This window comes from Thamnophis sirtalis, unplaced genomic scaffold, assembly GCF_051295495.1.
Source record: "Thamnophis sirtalis isolate CommonGarterSnake01/CBP01778 unplaced genomic scaffold, rThaSir2_p1.2 scaffold_12, whole genome shotgun sequence".
Taxonomy (NCBI): Eukaryota; Metazoa; Chordata; class Lepidosauria; order Squamata; family Natricidae; genus Thamnophis; species Thamnophis sirtalis.
In genome coordinates this window covers 13220682-13236480 of record NW_028261392.1, presented here as the reverse complement: position 1 = coordinate 13236480, position 15799 = coordinate 13220682, and the positions used below count along the sequence as shown (strand labels likewise).

Here is a 15799-nt window from a genome sequence, read left to right as displayed (position 1 = left end):
TATTGTAAATTGCTTTGAATATTTTTTTAAAGAAAATGAGAAGCAATTTGTAAATGTTTTAAATAAATAACTTAGGATGCATTTTTTTTTTAATCAGTTGCTCATCATTAAATCTTCTGTGCCTTCAGGCAGCCTAACAAAGAATCTAAAGGACAATCTGCAAAAAAAATATCACATTAAAAACAAAAGCAACAATGGAGCCAAACAACGCTGGACTTGTTTCCAAGGTTTGTCTTCTCAAATAAAAAGGATTAACCCAAAGCCCAGGAATCACCTTCACTGCCGCCTTTTAGAGTGAGATCCGAAGAGAAGCTGGTAGAAGATCGGGAGCCAAAAGAGTCCAAGCTGTCTAAGGAATCGTCCCGCTTGTGGCTAGTGGACAATGAAAGAGGATCAATGCGTTCAGCGCACCAAAAATCCCCGTATCCGCTGTCCCTTCCACTTTGTTTGGGGCTGTAGGATTCCCCGAGGGCCTGTAGGAGAAAATAGCACAAAAGAGGAGTTGACATTCAGCAGGTAGACTGCAGGATTGAGAGACCAAAGCTTCTTCTCATTGCCGCTGTCCCAGATGGCAGAATATAGAATAACAGAGTTGGAAGGGACCTTGGAGGTCTTCTAGCCCAAACCCATGTTTAGCAGGGATGGGTTCTGGCTGGCTTTACTGCCGGTTTGCTCATATGCGCACTTTGCACACATGCACAATTCAATTAACGGGCGAGTTGACTGCGTTGTGTTATCCTAGACCCTTGGGATGTTTCCCTTGGGAATTCAGAGTGAGAAGTCATCAGAAAAGATGGCGGAAACTAATCAAGGAGAGAAGCAACTTAGAACTAAGGAGAAGTTTCCTCACGTTTAGGAACAAATTGCCTCCAGAAATTGTGAATACTCCAACATTGGAAGTTTTTAAGAAGAGATTGGATAACCATTTGTCTGAAATAGTATAGGGTTTCCTGCCTAAGAAGGGGATTGAACTAGAAGACCTCCAAGGTCCCTTCCAACTTTGTTAATCTATTGTATTCCCTTCCCTCCCCTCTCCATTCCATTCCATTCTTCTATTCTATTCTATTCCCTTGTCTTGTCTTGTCCTCCATTCTCTATTCTATTCTATTCCCCTCCCCTCTCCATTCAATTTCATTCCATTCTTCTATTCTATTCTATTTCCCTCCCTTCTCCATTCCATTCCATTTCATTCCATTCTTCTATTCTATTCTATTCTATTCTATTCTATTCTATTCTATTCTATTCTATTCCCTTCCCTTCCCTTCCCTTGTCCTCTCCTCTACATTCTCTATTCTATTCTATTCCCCTCCCCTCTCCATTCCATTCCATTCTTCTATTCTATTCTATTCTATTCTATTCTATTCTATTTTATTCCCTTGTCTTGTCTTGTCCTCTCCTCTACATTCTCTATTCTATTCTATTCTATTCTATTCTATTCTATTCTATTCCATTCCCCTCCCCTCCCCTCTCCATTCTGATTCTATTCTACTCTACTCTATTCTCACCGAGAATCCATTTGAATTGTCAGTTTGACCCTCAAGTGCCTTGAAAAAGGTTTGTCGATCAAGGTAGATGCTGAACAAGGTACTACCAGAGAGACAGAGGCACCTGCGACGTTTGTCATTTCTAAAACGATCCTTCCACCGAGGCCTTACCTTGGTCAAAGCTTGTCCAAGCAATTTCTCAAAGGCTTTCAAATCCAGGTGGGGTCCATGATAAGAAGGGCTGCGGGCTGCTTTCCTGCCCAGCCAGTACAAGGTAATCAAAACCTTTAAAAGGACAGAATGATGGGGAATAGTTAGAATGATTAAACGGGGTTCCAGAAGCTTATTATTCTCCATTCTAACATTCTTCTAATCGAAAGCTAACCAAGAGATGCACATTGCAGAATATGAGGAGTGGTCTTTTTGGGCTATGTTCTGCATCCAGGGCAGGTCTTGTCCATCCTTGCTCATCTTCACAAAAGACCCTCCTTCGAGGAATCTCTGAATTTTAAGCCAACTCAGCAGATCTCAGTGTATGGGGCAGTGGTGGGTTACAACTGGTACGCCCTGGTACGAGCGTACCGGTGCCTGCCGGTAGCACCAGGTACCATTCCGGTACGGTGCTCTGGAGGGCCCACCCGCCTGCCCATGCTCCTTACCAATATTTGGAGTTTTCAGGGCTTCCGTACACGTGCACAGAGCATACGGCACCTGTGCAATGCTCCACCGAGCAGCTGGAGCGTTGTGGAGTTGTTGCGGAGCATTGGGGCAGTAAGTGGTGGATCCGGAACCCACCACTGATATGGGGATATGTCTCAATGATACCTAGGCCTAAACTGTCTGGAAGGGAAATGTTCTAAAGGTAACAGCCAGCAACTATTACCTGGAAGGGAACCTTAACCAGAGTAGATCCTCAAGTAGAGCTGTCACATGGGAGAATGTCATGAGCTAGAGTAGAACTTCTGAAAGGTCTTCAAGGATGGCTCCACGTTCAGAGTACACCTTTTTACAGCTTCCTAACTGTTTATTTAGGTGTTAGATTTATGTCCTTCAAGAACCCAAATGGCTCCTCTCTATTTCCACATCTCCCCACAATGAACGTGATAATCAAGTCACCCAGGGAGATTTGCAAGGCTGAGGTCAGCCTGAAACTGGATCTTCCCAATTCTATCCCCATTCCAGCGTGGTGGCACAGTGGTTAGAGTGCAGTATTTGCAGGCTACTTCTGCTGATCACCAGCTGCCAGGAGTTTGGCAGACCGAATCTAGCAATAGCAATAGCAGTTAGACTTATATACCGCTTCATAGTGCTTTCAGCCCTCTCTAAGCGGTTTACAGAGTCAGCATATTGCCCCCAACAACAATCCGGGTCCTGATTTTACCCACCCCGGAAGGATGGAAGGCTGAGTCAACCCTGAGCCGGTGAGATTTGAACAGCCGAACTGCAGAACTGCAGTCAGCTGAAGTAGCCTGCAGTGCTGCATTTAACCACTGCGCCACCTCAGCTCTATATCTCACCAGGCTCAAGGTTGACTCAGCCTTTCATCCTTCTGAGGTGGGTCAAATGAGGTCCCAGATTGTTGGGGGCAAGAGGCTGACTCTGTAAACTGCTTAGAGAGGGCTGTGAAGCACTATGAAGTGGTATATAAGTCTAAGTGCTACTGCTAAGTGCTATTGCAATTACCCCTCCCCAGCTCTTCTGTTAAAGATTTGCTTCAAATTGATAGCTAAAAATCAGCATTTCTGTTCTAGTTCACAAGCATTCACCCCAAGATCCTTAGCCAGGATTAACTAATACTGTTAGTGATGCCAACTGCCAACACCCATAATTTCTTATCATGCCTTGGTCACATGAGCATCATTCAGAAATCAACCCTTTCAACAGCTACAGGCAATGCTTCCACAACAGTATCTTTTGTGCAGTGAATGGTGTTCTATGCCACCACCTTCTCCCTTAAGGCCTCTCCAGGGCCGCCTATTATACTTAAAAGAAACAGGTAGGACCAGATGTTCCTGAAGCAGATGCTTAATACTTCCCCAATTCTTCCTTCTTCCAGCTGAAATAAATCCTGGAAACTCAGCTAGAAAAGAGGAAAGCTAAACAAAAAATTGGATCCTCCACCACTGCTCCTCCCAGTGAAAGCTTGCTAGTTATTTATATTGAGAATAAGTCTCTCATAACATTTACTTGGGGGCGGGATCAGGGGTGGGATTCTACTGGTTCTGACCGGTTCAGGAAAACCAGTAGTCCGACGATCAACTGAGAGTGAAAACGACGATCAGTTGGGCCCACCTGCCTGCCCATACGCTATACTGACTTACCGTGCTTTTTGGAGTATAAGATGCACCGGAGAATAAGATGCACCAAGATTTTGAAGAGGTGAATAAAAAAGGTTTTATACTCTGCAGACCTCCCAAAAATGGCCCGTTTTTTTTTAAAGGGCATGAATTGCCTTTAGGAGGCTTGTAGAGTGCCCCTGGGGGTGGAGTGGGGGTCCAAAAATGAGCAAAAAACAGCCCAATTTTTTGCTCATTTCTGCCCTCCCCAGCCCCGCGGAGCACTCTGGAATCGTCCTAAAGGCTATGCATGCCCATTTTGGTGAAGGGGAGCAGGGTTTCGGGAAGTAAAAAATGCTGTATTCAGTATATAAGACGCACCCAGATTTTCAGTCTCTAAGGGAAAAAGGTGCGTCTTATACTCCGAAAAATACGGTATATCTTCTCAGCTGATTCATGTGGCAGAGAAGATTGCTGCCCCTCAGCTGTGGTACTCCCCAGCAGTAACGCAGAAGGAAAGTATTCTTAAAACTGTGCACGCAAGCATGCGTGCAGAGCATGCAATCACCGAATCAGTTGTTAAACCGGCAGGATCCCACCACTGGGCAGGATGGCTTAGTGGTTAAAGACACAGAGCTTATCCGCTGGAAAGCTGACAGACCGGGTTCAAGACCCAAGCGCCACGTGGTGATGTGAGCTCCTGTTACTTGCTCCAGCTCTTGCTCACTTCGCAGTTCAAAAGCATGCAAATGTGAGTATATCAATAGGTACCACTTTGGTAGGAAGGTAACAGCATTCCGTGTGCTTTGGTATATAGCCATGCAGTCCATATAACCATGGAAAGGTTTTTTTTTTACAACACTGGCACCCTCGGCTAAAAAACGAAGGTAAGCACCACACCATAGAGTTGAACATGATTGGCCAGGATCTACCTTTATCTAACATTTACTTTACAGTGGGAATCTTAAAAGTTAATGAACCCATCAGAGGCAACCAACTCGCATTATGGCTATGCTGATCCTGGACTTATGCTAACAAGAACAAATTACTGTATTTTTTGGAGTATAAGATGCACCTTTTTCCCTCCAAAAAGAGGCTGAAAATCTGGGTGCGTCTTATACACTGAATACAGCATTTTTTGCCTTCTGAAACCCTGCCCCCTTTACCAAAATGGCCGTGCATAGCCTTTAGGAAGTTTTCAGAGTGCTCCTCGTGGCTGGGAAGGCCAGAAAAAGCAAAAAACAGGCCATTTTTTGCTCCCCCAGGAGCACTCTATAAGCTTCCTAAAGGCTATGCATGCCCTTTTTTTGACAAAAAATGGGCCCCGTTTTTGCAAAAAAACAGGCCATTTTTTGCTCATTTTTGGGATCCCCCCCCCAAAAAAACCCCTTTGTTTTTAAATTTGCCTCTTCAAAATCTTGGTGCATCTTATACTTCAGTGTATCTTATACGTTGGTGTGTCTTATACTCCGAAAAATACGGTAGATAAAAGTGTCAAACCTATTTTTTCCCTTAATCTATCAATATGTGCATTAAACTAACAGCAAAACGAAAGGAAAATGCATATCTTACATTTTTTACTCTTCGATCAGTTTCTTCTTGTCTGCAAGAAATAAACACATACACAAATTTAACTTAGATGAATAGTTTAGCACAACTAATACAGAACAGTAATTGCAAAACAAACCTGTCCGCCATAGTCCACCACCATCACACAATTAATACTCAGCATCACATAATATTCAAAGAAAGTGTTATTTAAAGCAGAAAGTCCAGATGCTTGGAGAACTCCTTACATCCCTCCAAAAGCACAGTAAAAGGGAGAAGGATCATCTCTTCATTTGGGAATTTCAAAGTCCTCAAGTTCTTCAGAAGAATTTAAAATATAGAATCCCGCAAAACTCCCATCTATCAATTAAGTTGGAAGAAATACATTTTGCCCAATAGAGAATTTCACTAGAAAAATAAAAAGCAACTATTTTTGTTGTATAAAAAAAAATTGGACTCCCTTGAGAATAAATTTTCTCAAGAAGAAATCTTCTCAAGACTTCTTTACAATTCTGCAATTCTAGTGGCTGATTGAATAGCCAACACTCGTTACAACAAGTCTCAAATTACCAGTTTATAATTGTGTTTCTCTAAAACACAAGGGAAGGGGAAGGAGAGAAGGGAAAGGAGAGGAGGAAGGAAGGAAGGAGAGAAGAAAGAGAAGAAAGGGGGGTAGGAAGGAGGGAGGGAAGGAGGGAGGGAAGCAAGGAGGGAAGGAAGGAGAGAAGGAGAAAAGAAAGGAGGGAAGGAAGGAGGGAAGGAAGGAAGGAGAGAAGAAAGGAGGGAAGGAAGGAGGGAAGGAAGGAGGGAATGTAGGAGAGAAGGAAGGGGGGAAGGAAGGAGGAAAGGAAGGGAGAAAGGAAGGAGAGAAGGAGAAAAGAAAGGAGGGAAGGAAGGAGGGAAGGAGAGAAGGAGGGAGGGAAGGAAGGGGAGTAGGAGAGAAGAAACGAGGGAAGGAAAGAGGGAGGGAGGGAAGAAGAAGTAGGACCGTTGTAAGATAAGATGGATCTTCAAGTATATTGTCAACAGTAGGGAAAAATTGTTATAAATACATATTATATATTTAAAAAAATTGTGTTTCTCTATATTGACAGAAAGTTTACTACTTTACATTCCTCCAACGCTAGGGGAAAAATGGATCATTGGCACAGAATTCTTATTTAACATTCACTATTGTTTAGTCATGTAGAAAATGAACTTGTGAATGAAGGTGAACATGTGTGTCCCAGGATAATGTAAATCTGGGTTGGTCATCGGGCCCAGAGGTTTAGTTTTCCAAGCTTTTGGATTAGTGTTGGAGCCCATCTTCAGGGAACTTCTCTCTCACCAGCATGAGTCCAAAAGCGTGGAAAATTGGTCTGGTCCTAGTGACTGACCCACATTGCATCCAGCAAAACTGAACTTGCAACCATGACCAGGAATTGAGGAATGATGATAATAGCAATCCAATTTCCAAAGACCAGGCATCACATCATTGACAACAAAGCCTTAGTAAAATCACACCTAGAATACACATCCAATTTTGGTCACTACACTATAAAAAAGAAGTTGAGACTCTAGAAAAATTGTAGAGAAGAGCAACAAAGATGATTATAGGACTGGAGGCTAAAACATACAATGGACAGTTGCAGGAACTGGGCATGGCTACTCTAGTGAAGAGAAGGACCAGGGGAGAGAGAATAGCAGTGTTCCAATATTTGAGGGGCTGCCACAGAGCGGAAGGGGCCAACCTATTTTCCAAAGCATCTGAAGACCAGATAAGGAATTTCCACAGATGGAAACCGATCATTGAGAAAGTCAACCCAGAAATAAGGAGAATTTTTCTGACAATAAGAACAATCAACCCATGGAACAGAAGTTGCCTTCAGAGGTTGTGGGAGCTTCATCACCAGAAGCTTTCAAGAAGACACTGGACTGCCATCTGTCAGAAATGATGCAGGGTCTGCTAATTGGGTGAGGGGGTTTGACTAGGTGACCTACAAAATCCCTTCCAACTTTGTTATTCTGTTCTGTTCTGATGGTACAAGAGTGAGATGCCTTCAAAGAGAGGCACCATGCGAATCACATGTTTCTAGTGGTCCTGCTTAAAACTGCTAATTTATATATCAGATAATTTATGGTAGATACAGAAAATTCATCTCCAAATTTTGACAATGTGTAGGTTGGTTGCCCACTCTTGAACTGCCACATCTCTGGACCAGTTGGAGAAATGAATCACTTCTTGAATGTCAGTGGTGGGAAGCTTCCAATTTAACAGCTGATTCGGTGAGCGCGCACGCACCATTGAAAATCGAGCATATAGAAGCACAGCTGCTTACCTTCCAAATCAGCAATGATAAGTAAAACAGCTTGGGATGGGGAATCAGCTGTGTCACACAATTGAGATAAGCTAGAACAGTGTTTCTCAACCTTGGCAACTTGAAGCTGTCTGGACTTCAACTCCCAGAATTCCCCAGCCAGCATTCGCTGGCTGGGGAATTCTGGGAGTTGAAGTCCAGACATCTTCAAGTTGCCAAGGTTGAGAAACACTGAGCTAGAAAGCAGGAAATACAAGACAAGATAGGGGAGGGGTGTGTGGGCAGGGTCAGCTGATTGTCAGAGCTACTGGTTTCCCCGAACTAGTCCGAACCGGCTGAATACCAGTTGTGAATGTGCAACATCAATTTTAGAGAAAAATCATACTTAGAAGGAGATCCATTTCACTTCAAGATACCATAATTGGTTGATAAAATGACTATATGAAATAAATGAGAACATAGATAGAATAAAAAAAAAACCAGGATGTCCGAGGGGAGAAATATGTTGAAAGTTCATATATTCTACGCACGGTTGCAAATCTATATAACCACTGAAGGATACGATTTTATGCGTGCCATAAACATTTCTGTGACTTTTTATTCCCGATGATGGATTAATATTTGACTAATTCAAGTGCACGGGGTGGGTGGGTTGAAAATCCACGCATAATTTAATTTCACTCACTTAACATTCTGAACATTTTATTATTGTTCCCAAGGGTGAAGGTTGCAAAACCCACCGTTTGTTTAACGGAGAAATAAAAACAGTAAAAGGAAATTAAGACACCAGGACTTCAAAGTGCTTCCTTCTCCCGGCCAATGCAAATATTTCTATTATATTTACAGTTGGAACAGGAGAAGAATGTTCTTTTGATTGCTCTGAACTCAGCAGCAGGAGACCACGTGGCCTGGTTAAGACAGATTTTGCATTGGATAGTTCAGGCTAGGACTCATAGAGAGCTGAAGGGGCTGGTTTAAATAGGGTTTATTCAAAGAAATGCTCAGGCATTCAGGGGAAGGATTGAGATGGCTAATCGAGGATCCAGAAGCCTTCTGAAACCCTTAAAAAGTTTACTGCGGGAAAAATGTTGAGTCTCATCAGCTTAACAAATTGTTGAGATGCTTGAAATCGCTAGGAACATTTCCACTGGGATAACGGCAGCGAGTTTATAAAATGTGCTGGATTTCTGCTTAGTTTTTTTTCTTTGTTCTCTTTCTTTTCAACGATATTTCCTCTTGGCTCTTATATAAGCTCTTCTGTTCTTGGAGAGTCACAGATGAAACTGAAGACAAAGGCCCTGAAGTGCTTTTTTTTTGCAGTAGCTTCCATAGAAATGAGTAGCAAGCTTTATCCTTAGTGCTCTCCGCCTGTTATGGACAAAGGTCTTGATACGGAATCCTAAACGGGTCTCATCATGAGTGGCCCCGAAGAACAGTGGCCTCTCAACTATCTTCCAGCTGATACAAAGAAGATCTTGCATAGATCCCATCTGCTTAAAAGGTAAAGGTTCCCCTCGCACATATGTGCTAGTCGTTCCCGACTCTAGGGGGCGGTGCTCATCTCCATTTCAAAGCCAAAGAGCCAGCGCTGTCCAAAGACGTCTCCGTGGTCATGTGGCATGACTAAACGTCAAAGGCGCACGGAACGCTGTTACCTTCCCACCAAAGTGGTCGCTATTTTTCTACTTGCATTTTTACATGTTTCGAACTGCTAGATTGGAAGAAGCTGGGGCAAGTAACAGGAGCTCACTCCGTTATGCGAGCGCTAGGGATTCGAACCGCCGAACTGCTGATCTTTCTGATCGACAAGCTCAGCATCTTAGTTGCTGAGCCACCACATCCCTCCATCTGCTTAGAACAGGCCTAACCCTAATCCTAACCCTCAGGATATAACCTGTTCCCCATTATATAGGCTGCTCTTGTATCAGCTCCCCGGAAGATCAAGACCATTACCAGGTTCACCAGGGAAACCACACTTAATGATCAGTGGTGGGATTCAAATAATTTAACAACCAGTTCTCTGCCTTAATGACCAGCTGGGTAGGTGGGGCTCTGTGGTCATGTGACTGGGTGGGTGTGGCCAACTCAACATCACTCACATAGATGGGCGCTTCGCCTTAGCTGTTACAATGTAATAAGGGTTAACTGGAGAGGCAATTTCTGTAAGCAGGACAATAAAGATCAGGCTAGAAACAACACCAGAATGTTCCCTTCCTGCCTTCCTTACAGGATTAGCCCTTGTAAAGTGGGAGGAAACAAAATGAGATTTCTTCCAACAACCAGTTCTCCGAACTGCTTAGAAAGTTAGCAACTGGTTCTCCCGAATAGGTGCGAACTGGCTGAATCCCACCACTGTAATATGACTCACCTAGGAGATAGGAGCAATGGCTTACTTGAGGACATATATAGGGTCCCCCGAACCAACTTGCTCAGACTAATTTTTGGAGCGAAGCGTTTGAAACCAGAAAGAAAAGACGTCAGTTGCCATGACTCAACTTCCAGACATCTGAAGGCTGACTTGGTCAGTCCTTCAGTGTCTCCCTATCGTTCTGCCCACAGCTTTGGCCCATACTTTTAACTGCTCTGCACAGCTGCACATTCCTCTGCCCATCGCCCGCCCCAATCTCAAACAATACCCTCAGTCAGCAGGGCTTGGTCAGAACAGATGCCCTGGTTAGACTTCAGACTTAGAATAACTTTATTGTGGCTTTAAATGTATATCAATCGGTACACATTGAAATGAAAGTTCATTACATACAGCCCTCAAAGTGCCACCACCTCCAATATACACTACATAAACATGACAAATAAGCAAACTAACAAACAAATAAATAAATATGCCTATATCGACATATAATATATAATGCAGAGACACAGTCTAGTTCGGATGTATGCATGTAGATGGCCAGAAAAATGAATCTTGCGAGTTTATCAGGTGGGTGGCATAAAGAACAAAGCAGTTGCAGAATCTGGTAGTCTTGCTGTAGATACTTCTGAACCTCGTCCCAGAGTGGAGCAACAGAAACAAAACATAAAATGGGTGTGTGGGATCTCTTAACCATGCTTTGAGTTCTAAGCACATAGCACTTATAAGCAGTATCCTGAATAATGGGAAGCAAGATAGCCTTCTCTGCTGTCCTTACCACTCTCTGTATGGACTTTCTATCTGAGGCACTGCTGCCACCAAACCAAACAGTGGTTTGTTTTACACCCAGGGAGCTGATCTGACTAATCACAACTGTTATCTGCTGTCCCCCTTCTATTTAGTAATGCATTTATCCATCTGTGCCTTGACTCACTTGGGTGACCAATGCAGGAAATAAAGAAGGCGAGGCAGAATGAGAAGAGCAATCCACGGGCTAGAAAACCTTCTTCCGGGCAACTGGCAGTTCCATTCATGGGAAGGATATTCAATCCATTTTAGTTCACTATTCATCTCAGGCGAGAAGTCAGAAAGACACACAAAATATACCGGAAATGCTCCATTTCTGATCAGAATGGTTAGCCTGCACAAACACCCCACCCCACCCTCTCACCCCTACCTCTACACACACTGAAAGCAGTTCAAGAATGCAAGCAGGAAGGCTTCCGCCATTTTTCCCCTCATCACGCCAGGAGGCAGCCTAGTGTCAGAGTTCCAAGAAACACCTCCCAACGAAATAAAACTCCAAAGCTTGAGTTTCCTCAAAGTTCCACTTTATTAGAGATGCCATATTGGTACATCTGAGAAAACCCGAATCTGAAAGCTTCCAGTTGAAAGTTCAAGATCCTGCCCCAACACCCACAAGTCCATCCCATGGCCCAATCTTTCACTGTCATGAAGACAGATTCCTCACATCCACATCCGGCCATGGGCATTCCTATTCCCACACCTGTTTATAGATGCCTTAAAGATTGTTTTAAGACTCTACTGACTTTCAGCTATGCAATTTGGGATGAACACCCTTTGAATGGTGTGGGAATAGGAACAGATGTCCAGAGGGGGAAAAAATTGCAGACTACAGGAATCAGGATCACCACTCAGCTTCAACGACCCTCTAAAAGGATGCAAGGGATCAGCTGTCTGCAAGGAGTATAAATCCTTCCATTCCCCACTATCCTGTCCGAGCTGAAGAAGCTTCTTGGATGAGAAGGGAAACATCTTCAAAGAAAAAGAAATAAAGTCCAGTTGCCTCCTGAAAAAGCACCTGTGGGACAATTGGTCCTCTCCATTTCCACAAAAGAAGACAGAAAAGTTAAACTTCTGAAATGTGGATGCCCGTTGTTTATCACTTAAAAGGTTGTTGGGCTGGAACACAAAGTACTGCCCACACGATAAAACCAAAATTTGTATTTTCCACCCAGGGCAATCAGACTATAGTACAGTGACTCTTGCTGAGTCCAGACACAAGACAGTGAGGAACTTTAAAACCTTGAATACTGAAAAGACTTCAATCTCAATTTGTTGTTGTTAGTTGCGAAGTCATGTCCGACCCATCGTGACCCCATGAACAATGTTCCTCCAGGCCTTCCTGTCCTCTACCATCCCCTGGAGTCCATTTAAGCACTGACTGCTTCTGTGACTCCATCCAGCCACCTCATTCTCTCCTTCTTTTGCCCTCAATCTTTCCCGGCATGAGGCTCTTCTCCAGTGAGTCCTTCCTTCTCATTAGGTGGCCAAAGTATTTGAGTTTCCTCTTCAGGATCTGGCCTTCTAAAGAGCAGTCAGGGTCGAATCTTAATACAGACAGTTTAAAATTCACAAGTTTAGATGTTGGCTAAATCTGTATTTGCTAAAGAAGCTAAAAACAAACATTTCATCTGTTTTTAAAACGAAAGACAAAAAAAAATGACCTCATCAATAAACATGTGAATTCCCAAACCCATCCATTTTGCCCAAAATAGGTATGGTACTTTTTTTTTTAATCTTCTAGAGACTGAAATAAAAAAAATTGCAGGATAAATCAAAAGCACAAAAGAGAAGGCAAAGATATCACTAAAGGATTTCTTGGAAAGCAGAAAAGCTTGAGATTTCCTATTTTTAAATGCCCCCAAAGCAATCTGAATTTAAAAGAAGAAACTACTGGGGGGGGGGGAAGGAAATTACTGTGATTCTTATCAAGGGTGGGTTTCAGCCAGTGTTACTGCTGATTTCCTTGTGCACACCAGAGGTGGGTTCCTACCAGTTCGCACCTATTCGGTAGAAGCGGTTCGTCAAATCTATCGAACCGGTTAGAAGAGGTTCCACCAGTGGACCTGGAAAGCAGGCCACACCTACAGAAGAGGTTCCAAAATTTTTTGAAACCCACCACTGGTGTGCGTGCATGCAAAGTTAAATGGGAAATGTTCTGTGCGTGCACAGAACTAAAAAAAAAAAAAGATGGCGGCAGCGGCAACCGGGGAACTAGTTTGGGGGGTGGCCAGCCTGGGTTGCTGCTGCGACCCAGACCAGCCTGCCAATACCGGTTCGGCTTTAACCGGGCCAAACTGGTAGGAACCCACCTTTGGTTCTTACCCTGTAAGATGAGCAGTTTTTAATTAGTTTGTGCATTTCTTGCCTTTTGAACCTTGGAGATAGAGGTTTATTATCCCTGCTTTGCCATCTGCTGATAACGTACAGCTTATTATGTTATGCTTTTCTTTATTTGCATTATGCAACTGACATGTGACTGTCAATTGCTGCTTCATTTAATAACCAAGAAAGAAACCACTCAACTCCATTTTGCAGAATTAAGAGTACTTTTACTGGTTATAAATAAATAGAAGCTAAGCAAAGCTGGATCTGAGCAAAAGCGCGCGAAAGCATTAGATATCAATACGTGACCCATTCCCCTCCCCTTGGTAACCCCAGTCCATAGTCCAATCCAATATCTCCACAGCTGTCAGGTGGGAGACATCTTCAAAAATCATCATCAGGTTGATATGCCGGACAGTTGGCCTTGGCAGGAACCTCCCCCCCTTTCCACATGCGCAGACGATAGTGAGAACTCCCAATTAACAGTCCTCCTGTACAGATTATTTCCCTCACCCAAATACCATGCCCTCCCTCCCCGTTTCAATGGCAGCCGTAAAGCAAGCAGCAAAACAGAGGCTGACAGTGACCGCGTATAGGATGCCTCTGTTATGAGATTATGCATGTCAACCGGCCGTCTGGAACGAGCTCCCTGTTGAGATCCGGATCCTTACTACCCTCCCGGCCTTCCGCAAAGCCACCAAGTCCTGGCTGTTCCAGCAGGCTGGGGGGAGCTGAGAAGCATCTACCTCCATAGAAATTGTGAATGTTGGTTTTGTTTTTAATATGTTGTCTTTGTCTTGTTCCCCCCTTTCCCTTGTCTTTTGTGAGCCGCCCGGAGTCCTCCGGGAGTGGGCGGCATACAAGACAAACAAACAAATAAATAAATAAATAAATAAATAAATAAATAAATAAATAAATAATAATAATAATAACAACCCGACTAGTAACCAATGCCAAATCCGGCGAAACAACTGGCCGCTGTGATACAATTGTATAATAATAATAACCATTTGTATCTTTCCTTCAAAGAGAAGAAAATAAGCTTTCAGGATTTCCTTGCTTGTCTATTACGCTTGTCTCTCTTGATTTGGAGAGAGAGAGAACCAAAAAAAAAAAAAAAAGAATTGGAAGGGACATTAGAGATCTTGTAGTGCAACCCCCCCCCCTGCTCAAGCCAGAGACCCTATACCATTCCAGACAAGTAGCTCCCCAGACTCTTCTTAAAAGCCTCCAGTTATGGAGCACCCACAACTTCTGAAGACAAGCTGTTCCACTGGTTAACTGTTCTCATTGTTAGGAAATTCCTCCTTAGTTCTAGGTTGCTTCGTTCGTTGATTAGTTTCCATCCACTGTTTCAATGTAAATGTGTTTTTATTTTCCATTTCCATTTTCGTACAGTCACACATATACTGTGCAGAACCGGGGCCATATAACATTAAACAATAAACACAGCCATTCCTCTTGTCAATAATACCCCCCAAAATAGAAACCCAATGTACCTCTTCGACCCTCCATACACCCTTTCTTTCGCCTCCCTCCAACTTTCCATCTTCCCTCCATCATTCCCCTCTACCCTACTTCCCCTCCCCCTCTACCACACCTCTCTCCCGATACACTCCCTCCCTTCCTTCTCACCCTCCTTCCAATCCTCTCTCCCACCCTCTCTACCCCTCTTTCTTCTATCCCTCTACCCCTCCCTTCGGTGTATTTCTACTATCTGTTAATATATTCAGCTTGTCCTATTTTTACACTGGAATTAAAGAGCAACAGTATACAAGTGCAATCACGTTACTTTAAAATCTAACACATACTATATATCCCCCATCCCCCCTCCCCCCTAAGACCCCACCTCCCTTCCCCCCCGACTTCCCAGAGCCCGTACACGGTGTAGATTTATAACAAACACAGTCTAAAATATATTAAGACAAAGGAAATTAAAAAAAGAAAGTCAATAACATCTCTGCGTTGAACTCAGCTTTTTCCTGTTGCACAAACTTTGAGCAGTTTAGATTATTCCTAATCTTAAGCATAGGCTATCTGGAATTTCTTAGTCCCGTATTTGTTTTGTGTATAGTCAATCCATTTTTCCATCCACTGTTTCTTGTCTTGCTTTCCGCTGCTTCTTCTTTGTGGCAGCCCCTCAAATATTAGACGAGCCCAAACAATGTATGAACATATTAAGGTTTCAATACATTAATTTCAACTACTTCACAGTTATAATAATTGCTCGCCCAAACATTGTAAACAGAGGATAAATATAGTTGATGAAAATTAAAGGCATTTAATGTATTTTGGATTATTTTTTTTACTATATCTGGGAAAACAAACTTTGAATATTTCCTTCCTTCTCTGAATGAGCTTCATGGATGGCTTAACACATGGCTTATTTTCTCTCAAATGAGCCAATAAGCAATTTCACAGCTATGCCTAATGTTAGAAATTAGCCATCCATTGCAGTGAGACTTTTTGGCATTTCCTGAAGAACTTCTGGTGCAGGAGAATGTCTGACATGTGATTTTAGTAAATGTATTAAGGCCACTTTTTATTTTTGGGGGCAAATAGAAAATGAAATACAGACCTTTCACCCTATTCCATTGATCAAAACATCTCACTTTGTTGTTAAAGTCCCCACCAGTGTCCTGGCTTCAGGCCGATTTGTGGGCCTATTTTTAGACACGCCAATCATGGGTGGAGCTACAC

The 15799-nt window shown here is 43.1% G+C and overlaps 1 protein-coding gene across 2 annotated transcripts in view; it reads right to left on the bottom strand.

The window, feature by feature from the left end:
- The window catches only part of LMO7 (LIM domain 7), a 194169-nt gene that overhangs the window by 65635 nt on the left and 112735 nt on the right, over positions 1–15799 (bottom strand). For both annotated transcript variants that reach the window (XM_087726758.1, XM_087726757.1), the window contains exons 5-7: positions 5333–5363; positions 1656–1769; positions 275–473 (exon numbers count right to left, since the gene is read on the bottom strand). In XM_087726758.1, the coding sequence (XP_087582884.1) occupies positions 275–473; positions 1656–1769; positions 5333–5363 (344 nt within the window). The remainder of the gene's footprint in view (positions 1–274; positions 474–1655; positions 1770–5332; positions 5364–15799) is intronic.